Source organism: Sinohyriopsis cumingii, chromosome 4, assembly GCF_028554795.1.
Source record: "Sinohyriopsis cumingii isolate HCF-2022 chromosome 4, ASM2855479v2, whole genome shotgun sequence".
NCBI lineage: Eukaryota > Metazoa > Mollusca > Bivalvia > Unionida > Unionidae > Sinohyriopsis > Sinohyriopsis cumingii.
The window spans coordinates 91,231,211-91,254,621 of record NC_142964.1 but is presented as its reverse complement, the minus strand read 5'-3'; the positions used below and the strand labels follow the sequence as shown (position 1 = coordinate 91,254,621).

At 35.6% G+C, this 23,411-nt stretch overlaps 1 protein-coding gene across 2 annotated transcripts in view; it reads right to left on the bottom strand.

Moving 5' to 3' along the window:
• The window catches only part of LOC149801664 (uncharacterized), a 136,776-nt gene that overhangs the window by 74,388 nt on the left and 38,977 nt on the right, over positions 1 to 23,411 (bottom strand). For both annotated transcript variants that reach the window (XM_089955940.1, XM_089955941.1), the window contains exons 12-15: positions 14,194 to 14,330; positions 11,262 to 11,466; positions 8,531 to 8,639; positions 3,771 to 4,909 (exon numbers count right to left, since the gene is read on the bottom strand). In XM_089955940.1, the coding sequence (XP_089812066.1) occupies positions 3,771 to 4,909; positions 8,531 to 8,639; positions 11,262 to 11,466; positions 14,194 to 14,330 (1,590 nt within the window). The remainder of the gene's footprint in view (positions 1 to 3,770; positions 4,910 to 8,530; positions 8,640 to 11,261; positions 11,467 to 14,193; positions 14,331 to 23,411) is intronic.

Below are 23,411 nucleotides of genomic sequence, written 5' to 3'. Positions count from 1 at the left end.
TATTCTCTTGATTCATCTGACGAAGACAAAGGTGAGTCGACCTGTTCTTCTCCTGGTCCATCAGCATGCAGTGATCCAGATTTTCACTGTGGTGCATCATCAACCCCACACAGAATAATATAGGAAGAACTAAATGACCTGATTCGTGATTTGGACTTATCAAAGAACAAGGCAGAATTGCTAGGATCAAGACTCCAACAATGGAATCTTCTAGAAGAAGATGTCACAATTACTGCATATCGAAAGCGCCACCAGCAATTGGAGCCTTTCTTCAGAAAGGAAAGTAATCTGATATTCTGTTCCGATATTGAGGGCCTCATGAATGCTTTAAAAATCACTCATGACCCACAAGAATGGAGACTATTTGTGGACTCTTCGAAACTGAGTCTCAAGGCTGTGCTTTTGCACAATGGAAACATTCTTCCATCTATTCCAGTAGCGTATGCTGTCCACATGAAAGAGACATACGATAACTTAAGGCAGCTACTGAATTCCATTGAGTATAACAAGTACAGCTGGCACCTCTGTGGTGATTTGAAGGTAGTTGCCCTTTTAATGGGACTGCAGCAAGGATATACAAAATACATGTGTTTCTTATGCGAGTGGGATAGCCGAGCAAGGGAAATGCACTACATGAGGAAGGAATGGACTCACAGGCAGAATGTAGCCATTGGAGAGAAGAATATCCAACACCCAGCTCTGGTTGAGGCTCAGAAAATCTTGCTACCACCCCTTCACATCAAACTAGGTTTGATGAAGAACTTCGTGAAAGCCATTGACCGGACTTTGCCAGCATTCCGATACCTGCATGAAAAATTCCCTCGACTCAGCGAAGCAAAGATTAAAGAGGGAGTTTTTGTGGGTCCTCAGATTCGAGAGCTTTTCAAAGATGACCGGTTCAACAACTTGCTGGAAGGTGACGCGAAACAAGCATGGAATGCTTTTCGCCTAGTTTCTACAAACTTCCTCGGAAATGTTAGGGCAGAAAACTATAAGGAACTAGTAGAAGACATGTTGATGAAGTATAAGAAACTTGGCTGCAATATGTCTCTAAAGATTCACTTCCTTCATTCCCATTTGGATTTCTTTCCTAGCAACTGTGGTATTGTTAGTGATGAACACGGCGAACGTTTTCATCAAGATATCGCAACAATGGAACAAAGATACCAGGGAAAATGGTCCACTTTAATGCTGGCTGACTACTGCTGGACACTCCTCAGAGATGCTCCCGAACAGCTGTACAAGAGACAGGCAAAGAAATCTAAGATGTAGTCAATGACTTGATTTTTTATAGGTAGGCTATTACAGTTGACCTTTTACTATTGGAATGCATTTCGTTATGTAAACATTAATTTCTTGCAGATTACAAAAAAACTAGAGCCAATTTTGCAATTTGACTGTCATATTCGTGTTCAGCACATAAAAATTGATAAGAATTGACTAATTTTATTTCAGTAACATGACTTTTGTAAAAATTTGTTGTCCAGTGTTACATTTCCATAATCTGTACTTTTATTCTGCAAGTCCACATTTTACGGATCATTCAAGAAGACCTGTGGCAAAGTGGTATGGGTTGGCAGATCTTCAGAAGTCTAATCACAGACTGATGCAATGAAGGCAATCATTCTGTACAACCATAAAGTGTGTAAAGTTCTCATAGACTTCAATCACTTCCATTACAGTTTCAGAAATTACAATTCCAATCCCATGGAGCTTAATCGATTCTTGCTAGATCTCTCAACCTTATGTTCTTTTCTTTTTAATTTCATGTGGTGATAGAGATAATCTCTCCTGCCAGGATACATAAACAACACATGATACTAATTGTTACCTTTGCTGCTTCCCCCCCCCCATGAATCTGAATATTTCTTTGCTGATTATTTAAACATTTTAAGAGACCTGTTGCTTTCAATTTCAACATGTCCATGTGCTTGACCCAATTCACCCAAAATACTATAAATGAGTCTGATCAGACATTTTTCATGAGAAAAAAACAAACATAGGCAGTTTGAATTGTCAGATACAAAGTTAGTCTAGTTCCCTGACCAACTCAACTGAATCTAATGTGAAATCCAGATCCGAATTAAACATGGACATGCCAGCATCCAGATTTTAGCCACAATGATCATATTTTGATAATTTATTCTGGTATGCCACAAGTCTGAAATTTCAGTCTCAGTTCATTACAACTTTCTGTGCAATTGTAAGGGTTGGCAGATCTGTATATGGTGCATTGTGTACTGAATATAAATGGAAACAATGTACTTTTAACGATGTGACGAGCAGTTATAAAAACAAACCACAAAATGTTTGTTATAATTTGCTTAGATCTTTTGACAAAACTGTCAACAATAAAAGATCTACTTCAATCACAACCAAGCAATTTAAATTTACTGTATGGGACTCTCTAAGCTATCCCTTTAAAGAGTATTACCTGGTCTCTTATTCACTGATAAATGGCCATTACCTTCATTTTCTTTCAATGATAATATTAACAAAACCTTGGCTATATCTGCATTTATCAACATGGAAGTCCCGCTAATGTAAGTTTTACTGCTGAATACATTTTCGATAAGGGTTTTTATGTCCACATTATTTTTAAACTTCCATCAGCTAAGGTTGACTGAACAGGTCATATATTAATTTGACTGGTCTGTTAGACTGTTTGTACCTTGTTCTTGAAGTAGTCCAGTATAGGCCAAGTCTGCAAATATGATGACTTAGATGTATGAACCAGCAGTCTCAAAATCAAAAAGGGAATTACATTTTATCTGCCGTTTTTAGCACAACATGTAGTGTTTACTGGTAGTTTAAGTTGCTGCATTATCAACAGTGTCAAGAAAGTATAATAAGCAAAAACATGAAAGCAGGTCACTGTGATGGGAAGTAGTAGTAACTGTGACTTGGGTTTAAATATAAGGGTGCAGTACTTGTTCATCAAGATGCATCTTATCTCAACTCTGCAAGCAAAAGTATCGGAGAAATGGAGCTAAATGCAAACCTAAAAAAGAGAAATTAAACTCAACACAAATGTAAACATAGATTACTGAACCATACAATCTAGTTCACTGATGGCTGTAGTTCTCATTTACATACCAAGCTGCCTTATGACTCTAATGACCTATACACAAACTCTAACCTCACATTTGCTGATGGATGGATAGACAGACAGAATTCCATACAAATATCAATCCGTAAGCTGGAAATGCTTTGCAATCTGATTTTAAAAAATTCAGATGTTGGCAAGAGAAAACGTTTAAGCAGGCAGACATTTTGTGCAGTCAAATGGCTGTTAAGGAAACTCCTAAATCAGGCATGTGCAACTTTCTCCAAGTCAAGGGCCTGATAGGCTGGTTTTAAAGCCACACCCTATGAAGTAAATAAGTGGAAAAAACCAAGTCGTACACCAGGTCCGGTCCACTGGCTGTAGGATGCACAAGCCTATCCAAAATGAACCCCAATTTAAAAAAAAAAAAAAATCAACCAACCAACACACACAAACACTCTCTCTCTCTCTCTCACACACTCTGGGTTTATAAAAATGTTACGTCAATTAAATTTAGTCAAAGAGATATAAAAAAAAAAAACTTACCTTAGCATATGGTTTACCTGACTTGTCCACTAATTTCCATTTTTGATGAATCCAAGAATAAAACAATGGAATATATCCACCAGACATGCACACCACTAATATTGAACATAATCTTCACAATTTTCCGATACGACACAGTATTCACTAAAAAAAATAATGATACAGAACATGTGTATACCTGAGGAGTTGAAGGCTGCAAGCTGTCCAATGAACTGGTATCCTTTACACTCATTTTGGTTAAACTTTCTCCAAGTTTGTTGGCAGCATTCAAAGGAGAAGATCCTGAGACAACATAAGACTTAGAATTGTAAGTGGATTGATTCTGATTGGATGATGTACTCAGTCCTGATTGGCTGTCTCTCTGATAAGAGGATGGCTGATTGGTTGAAGAACCTAAACTTGATTGACTGTCCCTTTGATAAGATGATGGCTGACTGGTTGATGAAACAAGTCCAGACGAGCTGTCCCTCTGATAAGGGGAGGGGGCTGATTGGCTATCTCTGTAAGATCCTGGAGCTGACTGACTGTCTCTGTAGGAGTTAGCACTAGACTGATTTTCCCTGTATGATGAACTATTTTGACCATCTCTGAAAGAGGATGAATTGGTCTGACTGTCCCTGTAAGATGAAGCTGATTGGGTATCTCTGCTATAAGAGGATGGCACTGATTGGTTGTCTTTGTAAGGGGAGGTGCTTGATTGAGATGCTGATGATTGGTATGAAGATCCAGACTGAGTGTCTCTTGTCAAGTAGGAAGGAGCAGATTGAGACTGATATGTACTAGTCTGAGCACTAGTTTGGTGGTAAAGTGAGCTTGGACCAGTCTGCTGTTGAAAAGAGGAAGTAGTTGTGGGAACCTGATACAACGAATTTTGATTTGACTGATTTGATGAATAACCAGACTGATTTTGGAATGCAGATCCTGTTTGATAGTTCTGAAACTGAGAAGTTTGGTAACCAGACTGACCTGGCTGATACTGTTGTTGGTTGGTCTGATACTGACTTCCAGTGGACTGATACTGAGTCTGCCCAGTCTGATACTGACTCTGACTGGTTGGAAACTGACTCTGTGAGGACTGAAATTGACTGGCAGTGCTAGATGGGTACTGATTATGACTAGACTGGTAGGGTTTTGAACTTGGTGGCTGTGATCGACTATTACCACTTGGATACTGATTAGGGTAACTACCAGGCTGTGTGCTGGACGAGGCATTGTAGCTCCCAGGCTTGTGAGACTGGAATGCTGATGGCTGATAAGAGTTGTTCTTTGGGAAAGAACTTAAGCTTCCCGTCTCCATCTTACTTGAAGGCAGTGAAGCTGGAAATAACAGCAAAATTATGTCTGTAAGTATACATAAAATAATCTTCATATCTGAACTGTTGCAAGTACCTTGAAAGTGAAAAAAAAAGAAATAAAACATTGAATTTTTGGTAGAATAAAAAAAAAAAATTGGTCAAGATTCTAAACATTCAATCTTACATTCCTTGAAAAGAAAGTGAAATTTGATTGGCATACTGGACCCCTGGCACAAACCATTCTATCATATTTTTATCATGCATTTAACTAAGCCATCTTATAAATGCTAGGTTACACAATGTCCTACCTCAAAAATTCAAAATGGCCAACTACAAACTCGTCTTCAGATTATTTTACTACACAAATACTGGCTGATAACAATGATTTTTAAAGTTTAAAGTTCTTAGGTACAGTGAAACCCCACTACAACACACTTCATAATAACAAGTATTCAGATACAACAGTTGAAATCATACAATTCCACCAGTTTCTTGAAGTACAATCAAACCTGTCCCAATGGCCCCCTTTATATAACAGTCACTTGGTCACAATGGCTATTCTAATATCTCTTCTCCCCCGACTTCTGCAGATTTCTTGCATAAAAGCAATGTCCGGGTCCATTATGTGTGAAATTCGCAAAGGACATGCCATTTCTCCCTGTGACGTGCCTTATTTTCCCCCAGGACATGCCCTATCTTCATATTCTGGTCAGCTGTGACCAAAGTGCACAACAGCTAATGGCTAGTCTGAATCATACAAGCAAAAAGCTAGCATTACTAATTAAAAGTTAATCCTTATCAATGCAACTTGTTTGTGAAAATGATTGGCCCTCCATCATAATTCAAAGAAACCATGTTCTTACACTACTGTGTTATGCAAGCACCAACAACTGAGTGGCAATTAAAGGATTCCCAATTTTGTTGAACTAAAGGTACCTAAATAGGCAGCCTCATGGTAACGTACATGTGGCAACTATTTTCCCCTCGTATATCTGACTGTATTTTCTTACTGTCAACTCGCGTGGCATCTAGTATTGTTTACTACAGAACATGTATTCTGAATTAGTTTTCTGAGGACACATATGCTGCATGGTATGTATTTTCATTCCTTCTTTTAATTTAACGATGGTAATCCACATTTGTATATACGGTATAAAAATGTCATGTGTTCACTCGTGCAAGTTTCTTTGGTGGGAATGGCGCTATAGCAAATAAAGTTACAACATTCAGAGTGATCATTCTTGGGAATGAAATTGTTGGCAATTTTATTGTTGTGGTTTATTTTTCATTCTGGTTTATTTTCTGATATTTGTACAACAATGTAGGGGGGTTAAAAAAAATCATAAATTTACATGAATACATGAATAATTTTTAAACCTAATATTCTATTTAGTGAAGAAGCAAATTCTGTCTAGTAAAATAATCGTCACAACTATATTCACAGGTGATACAATAAAACATGGCTTCCATACGATATATCTATTAATGTAGGACTATTTTTTTTTTATGAGAATGAATATCAAAGACGTAATGTAATAATTTGGAGTTCTCTGCAAAATTTGGGAGATATTATGAAATCGGAGGTAGGCGTGGAATGACCCCAAAATTCTGGAGGGTTTCTTTTCCTCCTGCCATGAGAGTTGAGAGTTGACAGGTATGGTGTAAGGTTGCTTACAGCAAAGCAAACTACAACTCAACTTTTATGGTTTTAGCATAATTTTCGAAGCATTATTTCTGGAACGTCATTATTGTAATTTGGAGATATCATTAATGTGTTGTGCAGAGGTGCCCATGATTCGACTCCAAGGGATTTATTTCATTCAGCACAATGTACTACATTCAGCGTATGTTCAAACCTACAATGTACAGGCAGTGGTGCCATTATGTAAATACATTCAGCAGCCTAATTGTGTGCACTGAATCAAACAGTATTGTTGTTCATTGTGTTGTCATACTGATCACATTTTAATGACTTAGGTATTTAAAATTTCAAGGCAAAATACCAATAAAATTACTGGTGCACTGATATAAAATGTCCAATGTAATAACGCATAAACAAACAATAATCGAGTCAAAATGGAGAGGCAGTGTTACAGCAGCTCACGAATGCTCAATTCTTGTCATCGTTCAATCACATTATACACAAATCTAAACTAGGCAGAAACAATAAGAAAACAGAAAAATAAGTTACTTTTCAAACAAGTTTATATCATTTCTTTTTAATAATCATACATGTCAACCCTGAGAGAAGCATGCATGTAATTTTGTTAATATTAAGTTTACCGTAACAAAATGCATTTAGAAATTATCTAACTTTTTGCTTCCTTGCCTCTATCGATAATTTCAGATGCTATATATGGGGTCATGGTTCTCACCATTTTATGAAAAAGAGTGGGTAAGGCCATTGTGAGGACTTCATAAGGAAAAATGTATTAAATGTAAGGACCAAACATCGTCATAACTCAGCCAATTCTATAACTCAATACTGAAAGTCAGAGTATTCTTTTTAGGTGTGTCGACTGATACACCAACTTCCATTAGCTGTTTCCATTGAGTTCTTTGTTATTGTTGGATAAACAAAAAATTAGTAGCCATCACAATAAAGCTGATATTACCAATGAAATAAATTAGAAAAATAAAATGGACTTGTGACAAATATTCCTTTTTTCTTTTTTAAAGTAAGCACCTTTTCCGGCCTTAGAAAGTTTTAATAAAAAGTAAGCATATTTCCAGTTTGTAAGGACCAGTGTGAACGATGGGGGTGAATGCATATTTCTATCAGATTATTTAAAAGAGTCACTGGATGAGTAGAAACTTTTGACCAATCAGATCACTATTTAGAACAATAATCTGTTAAATAACATCTGGAAGGAATTCTATTACAAGGATGGTCTTTAAATAGTTAAATTATTGTAGAATGGGACTGGACAGACCATTATTTAAAAACCAATGGGAGATGATTGGAAATAAAAGACCATATTGAGGAAAACCAGATTCATGATTACAGTTCAATTTGAATGCATGAATTCTTTTTGGATTTTTTTCCTTTATTACATTTTATGCAATATTATTAAAAATTACTATAAATTTTGTTGAAAGAGGAAAGTAAAGAGAACTCTCATCATTAAACAAGGTTAAAATATAAATGTGCCAATGGAACTATACATGCCCCTTCACAGTGTCTGAAAACACACTTCAACACAAAGCAAAACCAAGGTGTGATGGATGTAAAGTTGAAAGGAACAACACTTTATGCCCATACCACTGTCATGGTGGGGCAGATAAATAATCATAGGCAAGTGGAGACGAACAATTATTGTTATACAACATGTTATGCTGATAATGCTTCTCCCAATCACAATGTTAGGAACACACTCACAACTTGTAAATGAAAAATCCTGGAATTTGGCACCAATCCCTCTATCCACAAGACCACCTGTCTGGATTCTGTCTCAGTTATAATAGAACATTTAGACAAGCCAAAGGACATAGGTGTTCATTATAAGGTTCAAAGGACTTGATCTGCAAGGTAACTGATATTCTCCAAACATTATATAATCAAGTAATGTATTTTGAAGAAATATATTTGTGTGAAACCATTGGTTTTTAGTACAAAATGCTGCATAATGTATGACTACATTACCTTGTGACAGGGAGTTAGTGCCTTGTCCGGACATCTGACCACTTAACAAAGGACTAGTCTTCATGTCTGACTGGGATGGTGGCATTGGTAAGGGATCAGGAAGAGGTATCTGCAACAATATACAGTGATATTACTGTATTTAAAATAATACTTGCACTATGTCATTGAAAAATTTGAATTTGGGAACAATTTTGAGGATGAAACTCATCATGAACAATGAACCCTGTTATCAAAAATGTACCTACTACATGTATGTAATAGAGTTAGCACTCTCTATAAAGCATACTCCCTACTTTTGGTGATGCATCTCTACCGCAACATGGTTACACTGAATAAACATATTAGATCCCTTTCTGAGACAGATTAATCATCAGTGTTATGTGGTAATGGCCCAGATATACATGGTTTCAAGATTCAAGATAATCATAAGTTTTAAGTGCATTTTAGCACACACATCACTTTGATGGGGATATTTGTATTTAACCAAAATGAATATCTGAATTTATTATAACACAAGCAGATACTACACAGCATCACATACAACAGAATGTCAGATCTTCCAAAAGACGACCTTAACTGTAATCCTTACTGCAATTTAAATTCTAGATATACAGTAAAAATTATTTTAATTCTTACATACATCACTAAGATTTACAATAGAGGTGCATGGTATTACTGGTACATTGAGGTATTTTATTTGGTAGAAAGTACCACTCTAGTTTATAACAATACTGGTACTTTGGTAGTTTCCATCAGTAAGGAATGGACAGAAATACCGTGAAAGTTTGTCCTGAATTTAATGATACTTTAACATGTTTTCATTTTCATGCAGAAAAATAAAATTCAACAATAAAATTTTTGAAAAAAATATTTATATTTCTTACAATGTAATTTCAAACATTACAAATATAATTATATAAAAATGTAGATAAAACATGTTACTGTTTTGTGTATTGCTCTATAAGACCAAGAATAACTTTAAGGTTTCACAGATAGCAGTTGTTTTCTGTTTTAATTTTACATTATTTCTCTAGTCCATTAAATATTTTCTCATCTGTCGAGTCAGTGTATTTTAAGATCACTGACCCGCTGATACATTTATTGCATAGGTGATTATATCCCAATCAAAAGTTTCCCTTCTTATTACACCAATGTTGTAGCTAGTATGTTGAAGGTCGCAGTATCAATACTACCTATATGCATCAGAAAGCTCTCCAACATCAGAACAATGTCTTTTACAGAGTGTCAGCTTAATCATCCCACTTTAATTAAAGTTTGAAGATGACAGTTTATACAATAATTAACATACACATAAAAAATCATCTGCTTGAAGGTAGTGATCACTTAATTTTCGATGGGGTGGTCTGCAATTTTCTTCGCAGCTTAGATATTTTATTTTCTGCATTCTCAAAATAATTATTTTCTTTTCCAATTAGCAAAAGAGATCCAATATGGTGTTATTTTGCAATAAATCAGAGTAAAATATTTTTACCATCTATTCAAGATACAGAAACTAACAAAAAAATCTAAAGCGACAAAAAACTGAAGTCTTGGTCCCAATCCAAGAGTCCCTCAAGGGGGCTGATGCTCTACTGGGTAAAAAGCAAATGCATGAATTCAAGATAAAACCATCTCTTTCTTTTAACTGCTGAATGCTGACACCATATTGAAAATATTATTTAGAGATAACAACATTTCAAAATCAGCTACTGTGGTAGACATATTTGATGTCAACTTGGCATTTTTCATTCAGGACCAACAAAAACATCAGAAGCAGTCTTCTGGTGAAAACCCCAATTTGACATTACTTTCCATTTTGAAGGAACAACAATAATTCGACTTTCAAGATGGATGCCATCACGGCTATATTGGATAACAGATTGGCCCCAAGCATTTTTGGTGAAAGTATGATGCCAGTATTACCATCCATCCATGAAAAATTATAAGTTTGATTGGCACTATTTTCATTCATGACCAACTAGACCTCACAAGATCTTCAAGATGGTCACAGTAGAAACTATATCAAACATCATATCAGTACCATTTTCATTAATGTCCAACTAGACAACATAAGAAGCCTTCTGGTGAAAACCCAATATTGATAGGACAATCCGTTCTGAAGAAGCCATAGATGGTCACTGCGCTGGCCACTGATCAGTGATTTCACATATATGGTCTGACCGAGCCCCCATACACATAATGCAGGTGGATGATTATCTTCAGACAAAATAAATCTTGAACATACCCTACATCTAATTATGCCCACTGTTACCAAAACAATATCATATGGAGGCAAAATCAATTAAGCAAAGTTGACACAATGAAAATAAATGCCTGTGAAAATTACAGAATGATCTAATCACTAAAATAATCCTTAAACTTGAAATAAAATGAAATCAAGTTATGTAGTAAGGTGTCCCGAGTTCATGTCATTTTCCTTTGAGAGGGTTGGATCTGCAAGCTCGTTTCCATGTTTGTATTATGATAGAGTAATCCTTAAACTTGAAATAAAATGAAATCAAGTTATGTAGTAAGGTGTCCCGAGTTCATGTCATTTTCCCTTGAGAGGGTTGGATCTGCAAGCTCGTTTCCATGTTTGTATTATGATAGAGTAATTTTTAAATGCTTCTTCATTTGATACAAGTGCACCTTGAACAATAAAATCTCAAGATCTCCCACTTTTTGCATCATCTTTTAGTGGCTCTAATTCTGAGGTTTTACTGCAATTTACCTTATTTGTCTGGCTTAAGCCTGTGGTAGGATCCTTTTTGGGTGGGGTGGTGTAGGAAGAGGACTGGTACAAGCCTGCTCGTGGAGAAGTTTGGTCCACTCTAGAAATACCACCATGACTGCTGCTGGATTGGGACAAGATTGATGTTGGTATCACAGAATCGCCTGACTTTGTTGACTGATGAGTGCTTTTTGATGAAGATGTACTGCAAATTGTAATGTTGAGTGGTTAGTTTTAATCATTCTTTCAACTGCTTGCTAGCTATATCATGCTGAAAAATGGAAGTGAAGTGCCTTTGCCCATAAAAACTATAAGCTGGAAACTTGGTCTAGAACAAATGTTACTGTGCAAAAACAATCACTCTTTGGGTGGCAAGGTACAGTTTTGTAAATTGGCCCCTGGCAAATTTCCTAATTCAAGGCTTTTGTGCAACTTTTTCTGCATTTATTGTTTATTAATTAAAGATATGGATATATTTGTGAACAAGGTGTTTCAGGCGTGATGTTCTTGAAACTGATGTCAGACATGTACACCTTCCATAGTTACTCTGCAGTATGTTGATAGTGAAATACCAATAGTCGGCTAGGAAGAAGAGCTAGCCTCCCATTGCAGTAAACACATGGGTTTGGGGCAAGTAAAATATCTCAAAAACAGCTCAGTACACACTATTGTGCAGAACTGTCATCTAGGAGAAGGGCTCATGTTTGTACTGTGAGCATCATATGGTGTCAAAAATGACCATCGGACATGAAAATGCAGATATAAATTTGGGGTTAGAGTGCATAAACTTCTTTTGCTATGAATTGCCATTGACTTCTCTGGTCAAGTGGATAATAGTCCTTTTCTTTGTTTTAATATAGATATCCAAAAATATGGACCTTTTTGACCTGACTTGTGTATTTGATTTTTAAAGATTTTTTATACTAGGTCACTGATTGCAGCATAACATCTGTACATAAAAATTGCCCCCTGCCCCCGGGAGTCACAATGACCGTAACCTTTGGAACCCAAAATCAAAAGCCCACCTACATTACCTTTAGTGTTAAGTCTTCCATAATTCTGTCTAAGTACAAAGTCAAGAACTAAAGTTCTTGGTCAGAAGACAAATATTCTTCTTTCATTCACACTGACCTTGACCTTTAGACCCCAAATCAATAGACTTCTTAATTATCCAAAGTATAATCAGCACTCTAAGGTACCTATCAAACTTAGCAGCCACAGGGTGCCTTTAAACAAAAATATTAGTGACCACTTCTAATTTAATGTTACTGAGCTTGCAATTTGATTGCCTTAGGCACCAAGACCTGAAGCCCACTGAACTGGGAATTAAAGACAGATCATACAAACTGAAGGCAAAAAATGAGGGTGTAGAACTCCTTAAGATGCATCTCTTCACCATATTTCATGATTTTAGATACAGTAGTATGTAAACCGAGTTACATAGCCATGAGCTAAAGGCCATAAACTTCACACAAGTTTATAAAGTGTGAAACAAAAGTGTTAATAATTGAGATGCATACCCAAGAACAAAGCCTGAGAAATAAACTTTAAACAAAAATGTAACTAAAGTCAATAAAGCATGAAAAATGGATCAGTGAATTAATTCTATGATGCGTGTGTATTACTCATGAAGATGCATCATCTCTCCTTCTAACATGATTACAAGTATAAACAGTATGTATACTGGACGAAAAAGAACCTGACCTAAACACAAAAACTTCATGAACAAATATGTGAAACTTTTGCATTCTTAGTCCACCCACCCAAGGTAGATGCTATTAAACCCTAGACAATCTGCTGCCTAGTACAAATAATGGACAAGATGCAGTTTTACTTAATGCTCTATGTATATACTTGTATATGTACAGATGCTGATACAAAAATGACACCAATTCTAGTCAAACAACAATTCTCTACTTCATACACATGAGCTACAAAGCAATGGATTATTTTTAATAGTCTACATAGATCTGACATAAATTTAACTGTCTACTTCAACTGCAGGCTGGGCATAAAACTTAAATATTTTGAGTTCTCTAAATCATCTCTCTGCATATTGTCTACCCATAAATTTGTAAACAAAGGGTCTTAACCATAACTTTCATCCTATAACAGTTTATATTAATAAAGCCTTGACCACATTTGCTTTCACAGTATTTACTGTTTTAACGCTGACCAAATTTTCCATTGCTCTTGTTCAAGTCCACATTTATTTTCATCCATACCACTGAATGGGCCACACGTCACTCATCAGACTGGTTACTTTAATTACATGGCAAGTCAGACTAGTAACAGAAAAATGGTGACTTGATGTAGGAACCAGAAGAGTCACAACTTAAAAGGGATTATGCAGTGAATGAAATTGCATCTGCTAAATGTTTTCAGCATAAAACTTGGTATATACCTGTAAGCATGAAGTGACAAGATCATTTTCTAGTTGCTACACTATGATTCTGCAGGCTCCCTGAAGGCAGTCAATTCAAAATTTTCAGAAGTGCATTATGAATTTCTAGTCGCAAATGTAACACTTCTGTCACAACTCTTAATGCCTGCAAGTCATCCATAAATTTCAATAAAGATACATTTTCATTAAATTTTTTGTGCCAAAACAATTTTAGATTTTTAGCTAGAGTGACTTTAACTTTTGATGTTTGGATTCCAAAATCAACAGACTTCTACCTTACTCCAGGTGCATACCATACATAAAGTAAAATTGATGTTACTGTGAGAAAACCATTTTCCTTATTTCAGTCATAGTGACTCTGACCTTCGACTTTTCCCAACCTCTAAAGGCTTCATCCTTACCGCAAAAGTCTGCTGTTGGCAAATGAGAGAATTCTAGTTACTTTTATTCAGAAACAAAATAGGGAAGAAACAGATGGACACAACATAATATGCTTATGGCAGACATATAAAAACTACAAAATATTACTTTGTGGTGACAGAATTTGAGTAGGTGTTTGTCCCAGACTCGTTTGCACCAAAAGAGAAAGGGGAACTATCTGCACCAAACTCCAGATCCAACTTTGTTATCATATGGCCCGGCATCTCCACAGCTGATGCTGGAATCTAGGGAGAAAAGAAGCATATCCAATAAAGTTTATTAACTATGTTTACCTGTGAAAAACATACAATCAACTACAGACATCATAGCTGGCACATACACATATATACATACATACATGTGTGTGTGATTTAGATTTTTAATGTTGCTTTAACAATTGCTCAGTCATATCACTAAGATGTCTGCAGTGTAGCAGTTTATAGTGATGTTTAGCACTGGGACATCATGCCGCAGACATGTAGCATGATGTCCCACCCAGTCTTTGGTATCACTCGGATGGGGATCGAACCCATGACCTCCCACGTCCGAGGCAGATGCTCTATCCACGTGTCATGCGTGAATGGCAGTTGTCTTCAATATATTGGTTGATTATTTCCCTCCTTAAAAGAATCCAAAGTCAGCTTCAGCTGTCAGCTTTGTATTGACATCCTTTAACCGGATTCATACAGAATTCTGAATGATAAATTCAAAAACTTTTCCCAAACTTTCAAAGACCACAAACATAGATTTCCAAGACCTATTTTCACTAACATTTTGTATTCAAGCCAGATATCACTGAAAGAGCAAAGACCTGGCATTTTTAAACATGAGGTGGAACAAAACTGAAGACGTAAATTGAATAAACAAATTTTGAATCCTCGTGTGTTACTTTCGTGAACTTTCAAGAGAGTGAGCTCTTGTTCAATGTAACCAAAATTCAACTGGCTGAACAGCATAGCTGCCAACTTTCCAGGCTCGCAATTAGTGAAAATAGGGATAAAAATTAGTTAATTCTGGATACGAATTAGTGAAAAATACAATAACTCCATCCACTATGACCATCAATACTACACTATATCAAGATCACAATATAAAACTAAAACACTACATATATGCAGAAATATATCTGCATTTCTATTTATTATGGTATTCATAAACTTCACTTGTTCTTGTGGTTATTTATCAAGACATGATACTGTGGCAGACTTGAACTTCCTCAACTGCTTCATCGTAAATTTGTTTCCTAAACAGTTCAGACTTCTTGCCTGCTGGCTGATGTTGGGGATTAAAATTGCTGACGAATTTTCTGCACCTAAGGAGGCCCTAAAGTGTCTTATTTTTCCTCACTAAAAAAATACTCTTTCACTGTCTCTGTTGCTGTGAGGAATGCACAGGAGCCGCAGCACTTTTGGTTCTTCGAGCCCAGAAACATTTGTCGGAACAAATGTTTAGCATGGTCTCCAGCTGATAAAGGTAGATTGTGTTCAACAAGAAAACTCACAAATAATGCTTCAGCGCTGGTAGCTTGCAGGTCTTCTGCCAATGGCTTAAACTATTCCAGAGCTGAAATCAGCAAATTCTTAATTTTCCTCAACTTCTACATGCTTTTTGCAACCAATGTTCTTCCTCACATCATCTCTGCCACCATGCCCAATACTAAAATTTGTGGCACACTGTGTGCAAAAAGCATGATGCATATCAATGTTTAATGGAAAAATGCATGGCCAATTTTTGGTATATTCCAAATTAAACTTCACTTTTTGAGCAATACATTTCTTTTTCCTTGGTGGTGAAGCCATTTTCAAGATCTTACATGTGATGCCAAACGGTAATTCAAATCAGTGTTGGTGATGCATGTGCGGAGAAAAATTCCGGTTAGGCCCCAGTTTCTCTCAAAAGCATTTGTAAAACTACTCATATATATAGATTAAAATAGGCTAAAATGCTTGCTACCAGGCCAACTGTACCAATCGGCTGTAGTTGTACTAATATCGTGACCAGCAGTACCGGACCGTTTCGGCAACTGCCATTATTATGACTAGCGTTTAACCGGAAATCGGTTATTTTATTAAAGCTTTAAAATAATCTGCGAATTGTTTGCTTGTGGCGTGAATTGCTGAAAAATTCATGAAATTCACGCCAAAATCATGAGGGTTGGCAGCTATGGAACAGCCTTGTTAAAAAAATATCATGAATTTGTGTAATGAACATTTTGATAACCAAAGCTGATGAACTCATCCAAAGAAACTAACGATTTATCAAAAGAAAGAAGCTAGGAAAACCAACTACATCTGGATCTAATGACCTTAGGAAATTTTATTTGTGATCATAATAATAATAATGAGGACTTTGTATAGTGCCTAATCTTTAGAAGCTCAAAGTGCCTTACAACATTACATAACACCTAAAAACATACATAATGATATGATTACGAAAAACACACCATGAAATTACTTAAGTCGCTGCGAAGGCCAACTTTGGATGGCCAAACAAATGTTCGTTTGTTAACTCATTCGGCCTCGATTCCGTCTGTAGGCGTGATCTGGTTTCTGCATTCATTGGCCGATCCCGCCTGTAGTCGTGGATTGTTTACTGCATTCAATGGCCGATATTGTCTCCAGGCGTGATGAATGTGTTAGATACAACGTCTCTGATTGGTTAGAAATGGTTTTTTTCCAAGAAGTAAACAACTATTAAACCAATCAGAAATGACTTTACATTCCTTTGAGGAAATCTGAATTGTTCAGAAGCCAAGGGTTACTGTTTGAGAGCAGTTTCACTATACGTGTTCTGTTTGTAAATGACGGCGGACGTTAAGAGTGATTTTTGATGACAGCAAAAATGAGGAGTTTCTCAGGTTTGATCTCGAAAATATTGAGCAAGCTGAGGAAAGGTATGTTTGGATATTTTGCAAGATTTAGATTCGGACATAGAAGTTTCTGAGATTGAATCGTCAGAAGATAAGGATGCTGACAACGATGATAAGAGTTCTTGCGGATAAACATTGCAAATAATTTTGTAAACAGTGTATAAATTAGTAGTCAAAGACTTGGACAAATAGGGAAAAAATACACCGCATTGTGAAGACAAATTCATTTGGCATAAATGGTGAAAATTGCATATATTTTAATTGGATATAAGAAGAGAAATTAAGGTAAGAGTGAATGCATGTGCACGGGTTTTCAAAATTTTTCAAACAGGTAAAAACTCTGGAGCACAAGCAGCTAGACGCAGCTTAGTGCTTCTGGGGCATAGCAGCAGAGATACTGATAACAGTGCAGGGGCTGAATGAGTTAATGTGGTGGCAATGAAACTGAACAGGTCATTAAAAGAAAGAAACCAGGAAAAATCAACTACATCCGAATCTAACAACCTTGGACAGGCTTATTTGTGATTATGGAAAGAAATTAAAATATTTGGGTTTATTTCAACTTTCAAAGACTTTTAAGACCTCAGCATGATCTGCTCGATTTTCCCAAACATTTAAGGCCTTGAAAAGGCTACCTTATTTCATCCAAACTGTCAAAGACCTTCAAAGACCATACAAACCCTGTTTAAAAAAAAAAAAGTAACCAAAGTCAGCTTCTGAGGTCAGCTTGCTTTGTAATGAAAATAACCTTTCTCTTTGATGTCTAATCGGTAAGTTCAAAGGAGTTTAATGCTTGCTGCCAGTTGTGTTTATTCACCACCCGGGCTTCTATGTGCTTGGCATCTATAGTAATAATACAAAAGGAGCACTGATGTCTGCAGGTAAGTAGTAATGATACTTTTGTAACCTGTGCTGGTGAAGACTGTCACTTACACTCAAGTGAAGGTGTTATCAAATAATGAATTTTATTTGCAAGATACTGTCATACAGTAGACCTGGATATAATTCAATCTTAATTATTTTGCACCTAACACCATGTCATGCGTGAACGACAGCTGTCTTCAAGATATTGGTTGATTATTTCCATCTTGTTTGCGATTATGCTGGATCCAGTTTTCAGTCGGATAACATATTCAAATCTTTGAGCACAACACAATTTGTTTCTCAATGGTCATGTCAATGAACAATGTGGCATGTATTACACGCTACAGAATGGAAACCTACACTACATATATGGATTTCATGGATATATTTTATTCTTTAATGCTCAGGTTGAAAAAAAAAGTAATAAATTATAACAATTCAAGGTTAGTTTCTGCCTTTTTATTTTCAAATAAGCATTTTGTTTATCTATTTTATTACAACGTGCATTGGTGCAGCACAAATGCAATACAAATTTATTTTATTTCTTAAGTCTTAGGACATATGACCTAGGTGGAAAAAAAGTTTCCCCATAGGTTCTGGAACAGGGAAAAAAAATTATTATTTTAACGTGTTCCAATATATTCAGTAAATATGGTAAGCTCATTTCTTCCTTTTAACTGCCATCTGTTGAAACTACCCTGACATTCTTCAGCGACAATAACATTCTGAAATTAGCTGCAGCAGTGGACATATTGTTTTCTATGCAGACACTGGTATTTTAATATAGGACCAATAAGGCATCATAAGAAATCTTCTTAATCTGGTGGAAACCCCATGTTGATATAACTACAAATTTTAAGGAGTAATGATATGAAGATTTTCAAGATGGATGCCATGGTGGCCATATTCAATATCGGACTGGTACCATTCTATTCAGTAACATCCAGTCATAACAAGTATTTTGCTACAAGCAGAATGTTACGACAGCTATCTGGAAGAAGTAGTGATAACAAGATTTTCAAGATGGCAATTGTGGCAGTCTTATCAGACGTTGGATTGGCAACATTTTCATTTATGACTAACTTGACATATGGAACCCTGAGTGGCCGAGTGGTCTAAAGTGCTCTGTTAGGGATCACTGCCATCTCACCTCTCTCTGCGTGGGTTCGAGTCTAGGATTTGGCCAATGTGGGTATGTGAGAAAGCTTACCAGTAGCTACTCATGGATCGGTGGTTCTTCCTCCACCATTAATACTGGCCGCCATGCATAGCCTATCATGTGCTGAAAAATGGCATTAAACATAAGAAGTCTTTCAATTTTAAACACTAATCTGATATGACCATTCATTCAGGAGAAATAGTTACAAGATTTTCAAGATGGCAACTTTTCAATAAGGTGTAAAAAAATATCCAATCAATGTTGAAATATCCATTTAAAAGTTCAAAATTTGGGATTAGAGACAAGTGCTGGGAATCAGTTGAAATTTCATGATCAATCATCATTCACTCTAACCGAATGCAGATCAATTATTGTTTAAATATGACTGCTACATGATACATGATCAAAGTAGTGCCATCAACTTTGTAACAGGACTTAAATTATTTAGGATTGTTGTTATGGAGTAACACTATCACATCCACATTTTCTGTTTGAGTCAAGACAGCTTTTTATTTACAAGACGGACTGCAAGGTTGAAAAAGCACTAGATGCTGCCACCACAGTTAACTTGTGCAATTTTTATGAATCGCATCTAAAATTATAAATCAATATAAAACATGTCAAAACCTCCCTATTACTCCAATTTTTAAGTTTTATTTGCATACTTTTTGCAGACGTTTTAATACAAATGTAAGCAGATCTGGTGTGATTGACTCTTTAGTTCTATATTATAACTCAATATTAATTTATCTTGTTTTTTTTAGCAAATAATATGATGACACTTGCCAAGATCATAAAATCAAAACAAAATGCTTTTGTTCGAGATCATTTACACATCTTTTACTAACCATTGAACATGTATTCTATTTTGCACAACTTGCAAATCACTTTTCTCAGGTTTAGACCGTATTTACTTGCCTGATCATCTTCATTTATATTGAAACCAAAGTAGGCCCACACTTTCAATCATTTCTTCCAGGAAATTCAAAAAGTTCTTTCACTTTTGCTTGCCATTTTTTAAAGCAGGCCATATGTATCATGGCTAAATCACGTTTCAGAAATGGATAAAAATCATGACTCAAACAAAGTATTCTTAATAATGTCATCAATTTACTATTATCAAATTTATATATTTAAGGGTTATTCCAACTCAATAGTATTAATAATTTAATAAATTTATTGGTAATGCAAGGAAAATAAATCACAAAAAGTCGCATCTGGTTATCAATCAATCTGGCTGAACAAGTGATGCTTGAACAACTCAATTAGGACAGCACTAAATACAGCAGAGGTAAAGACGTTTAATTAAAAAAAGTTTGTAAAGTATACTGAGACTTTAATTACCTCCAGTACAGTTAGAAACTGCAGTCCTATGGAGTTCAAAAGCTTCTTACTACCTGCTTTTCCCCCAAGAATCTGATGTCTATTTACAAAGTGTTATAAAAATAGGATCATAAATAGAGCCACTACAGTGACGACAGTCAATTAGATGCAGATCAACTTAATATGTACAGATCTTGCTCATAATTTGACTCAATGAAGATCATGGTGACTTAAACCTATTTACCAAGTTTGATTAAAACTGACAAGAAATAAAACCTACTGAGTTGTAATTAGCTAAGGGCTGTTCCAGTAAAACATATACCTCCCTTGGGGAAGGCACTTTCAAATTCAACCAACCCACAACAGAAGCAATTCAAAAAAATTATGATCCACCATCAGATATGTTTTAATTGAAAAACACTGCCCCCTACAGAAGCATATATATTTAACATGATTTCTGGCTATGGGTCAGTGTCCAGTAGAAGCGATTTTAATATTGGGTTGGGGACAGAAACGATTTAAATGACTCCTGGCTGGAGGTAGTCTACTTAATACTTATAGATCATATAATCTACTGCATATTTTATTTGTATTCATTCATTATTGTGAAGTGTCGAATTTTGAATTACAGAAGATTTTAAAGTTGAATGCATTGAGCAATTAAAGTCTTAACGCAGCTAAGCCAGAAAAGTCTCTGTGAAGGGGTCACTTCAACCTTTCTTCGTTCTCCCCCCCATGTCAGTGTAAACTTCAAAGGAACAGCATTCCAACCCAGTTAAATTGACTGGGGTATCTTAACAAGGTCATGAGAAAGTAAACATTTGAACTACCAACCAAGATCGCTTGGTAGGAACCTATGTCTAGTTATCACATTTTCAAAGGGAAATTGTCACGCACTGTCATACAGAGATTCTGAGCTGTCTAAATCTGATGAACGGAATTATTTCTTTGGGAAAGATTAGGGACCACCGCCTACGACTGGGTAGAATAAATTAGGGCATACACTTTAGAACAATCTGATTTTAAAGTGAGGACCCTAGTCGAAATTCTTTAGTCGGAAAATTTCGTAATAGAGGAAACTTAGTCGACTCCAGTGAAACCATAAAGTGGTTAGTGCTTTCTTCATGAAACAAGAAAAGGGAAGAGGTGGTCGTCATGTAAAAATAAAGGCACGTTTAGCGCTAGGACACACAAATCCTGAAAGAAACAGCGACAAGGTACGCAATTTTAGTTTCATGCAATATTCTATTATTTGATTGTTTGTTTTATGGAAATGTGTTTGCTATGACTAGGTTTCCATATTACGTATTGTTTATTCAATTCAGGGAAATGTGTTGATGCTAGAGATGTTATGGAATTTATTTTATTCAGCTTCATTGAAGGTGTTGATGATAGAATTGTTATGCAATTTACTTTTTTAATTATATAATTAGTTCATTGATAGGATTGATTGCATGCGAGCCAAATGTTCATATGTGTAGGATTTCATATGGTTATATGAAATGATTTCCCTTGTTGTTTGGACGATTCAGATCATCGTGAGTTAACAATAATTACCTAATTATATCTGATTTTGTAATGCTTGGATAATCTTATAGTTAAGGAATGCCATGAGTTACATTTCTTTTGAATTTCATGCAATAGTAATCGAACATGTAGTAGCATATGTAAAATAATAAGGTAATATTTGGTAGGCGTTCACATGGTAATTTAAGACCTTCCGCTGGAAAGCGAATTCAATGTCCTAGCGTACTAAGTCAGAATTTACGCAGTGTGTGGACAGCAACATGCTCTGAATAACTTTAAGTGAATTGTACCTCTAAATAGTGGGTATACGGAATTATGGGGTAAATTTGTCCTTTAAGAAACAGCTTCCTGAGAGGAAGATGAGACAGTCCAAGGACAGGAGTATGGGGAAAAGAAAGAAGGAAGGACGAGGTCAGAATAAAATGACCAGAAGTCCATGAAGGGGCAGAATCTAGAGTTTAGTAAAGATGAACTAGGAGATGATGATATATGGTCAAAGTAAATGAAGGTGATGCAATCGATTGTGGACATTATGCTCTTTTCACCTCTTATATGATGATGTAATAAATCCAAATTGGACACACCAGTTAAATTCTACTTTGATAATCAAACTTAAAGTGGAATCGCTGTTTTAATTTCTTCTGATTAAATTTGTTATTTTCTTGTCAAAAGGGGGCTCATATTGTTTATTTCTTCCCACTATTCTCACTCAGTTCTCTGTTGAAATTCCATTCTTCTTTCACTCCTGCCAGGTTATAGTATCGAGGGAGGTCATCCTCTGGATAACGCTAGCAAAACCCAATTAACCACCCCTCTTTCTAAGAGGGCAACGTTACAATTATAATCAATCTTTTGTCCTTTTGTTTGTTTGTCTGTCAGCCATGTATGTGTCTCTGATACTGTGACAACACAAATTTTCATGGTGGCTTATTATTTGTATATGTCACTGATCAGTTCCATAATACCTACAAATTTAATTTCCATGAATAGATTTTATAATAGGGATTTCTAATACATAAATCATGAATTTGTATCCTTAATAAACTGTGTGTTTACTAAAGTGATCACTATATTTTGCTATTTTTCTTTGTTCTTAGGCATGTTGTTTTGATTAGAACAATAGCTAAATCTTGTATTGCTTTAACTGTGTGGTCAGATGCTATGATGTTATAATTTTTTTCAATAAATGTTTTGGTAAATTTATAATTCATGATCTGTCAGAAGAAAAAAAAACATTAAAGCCCATGGAAGTAATGTTGCATTATTTCTGCCTACTTTTACACTATATAATTTCTTGTAAGAACATATATTTCAGTTACCGATGTCTTATTTTTATGCTTGTTGCAAGAATGATATAAAGTTTTTAAAAAAAGAAAGAAATATATAAAGTCAAACTTTTTTTTATATCATTAATTAGATTTTAAAAATGGATGAAAGTTAAGGAATCATTTTTCCCAGAGTACTCATAAAATCAATGTCATTGCAGTTAAATGTAGTGTCAACAGCATCATCATCATCACTGATGGCCCAGCAGTAATATTCTGCACTTTCAATCCAGTTGTCACAGGTTCTATCTCCCACTTC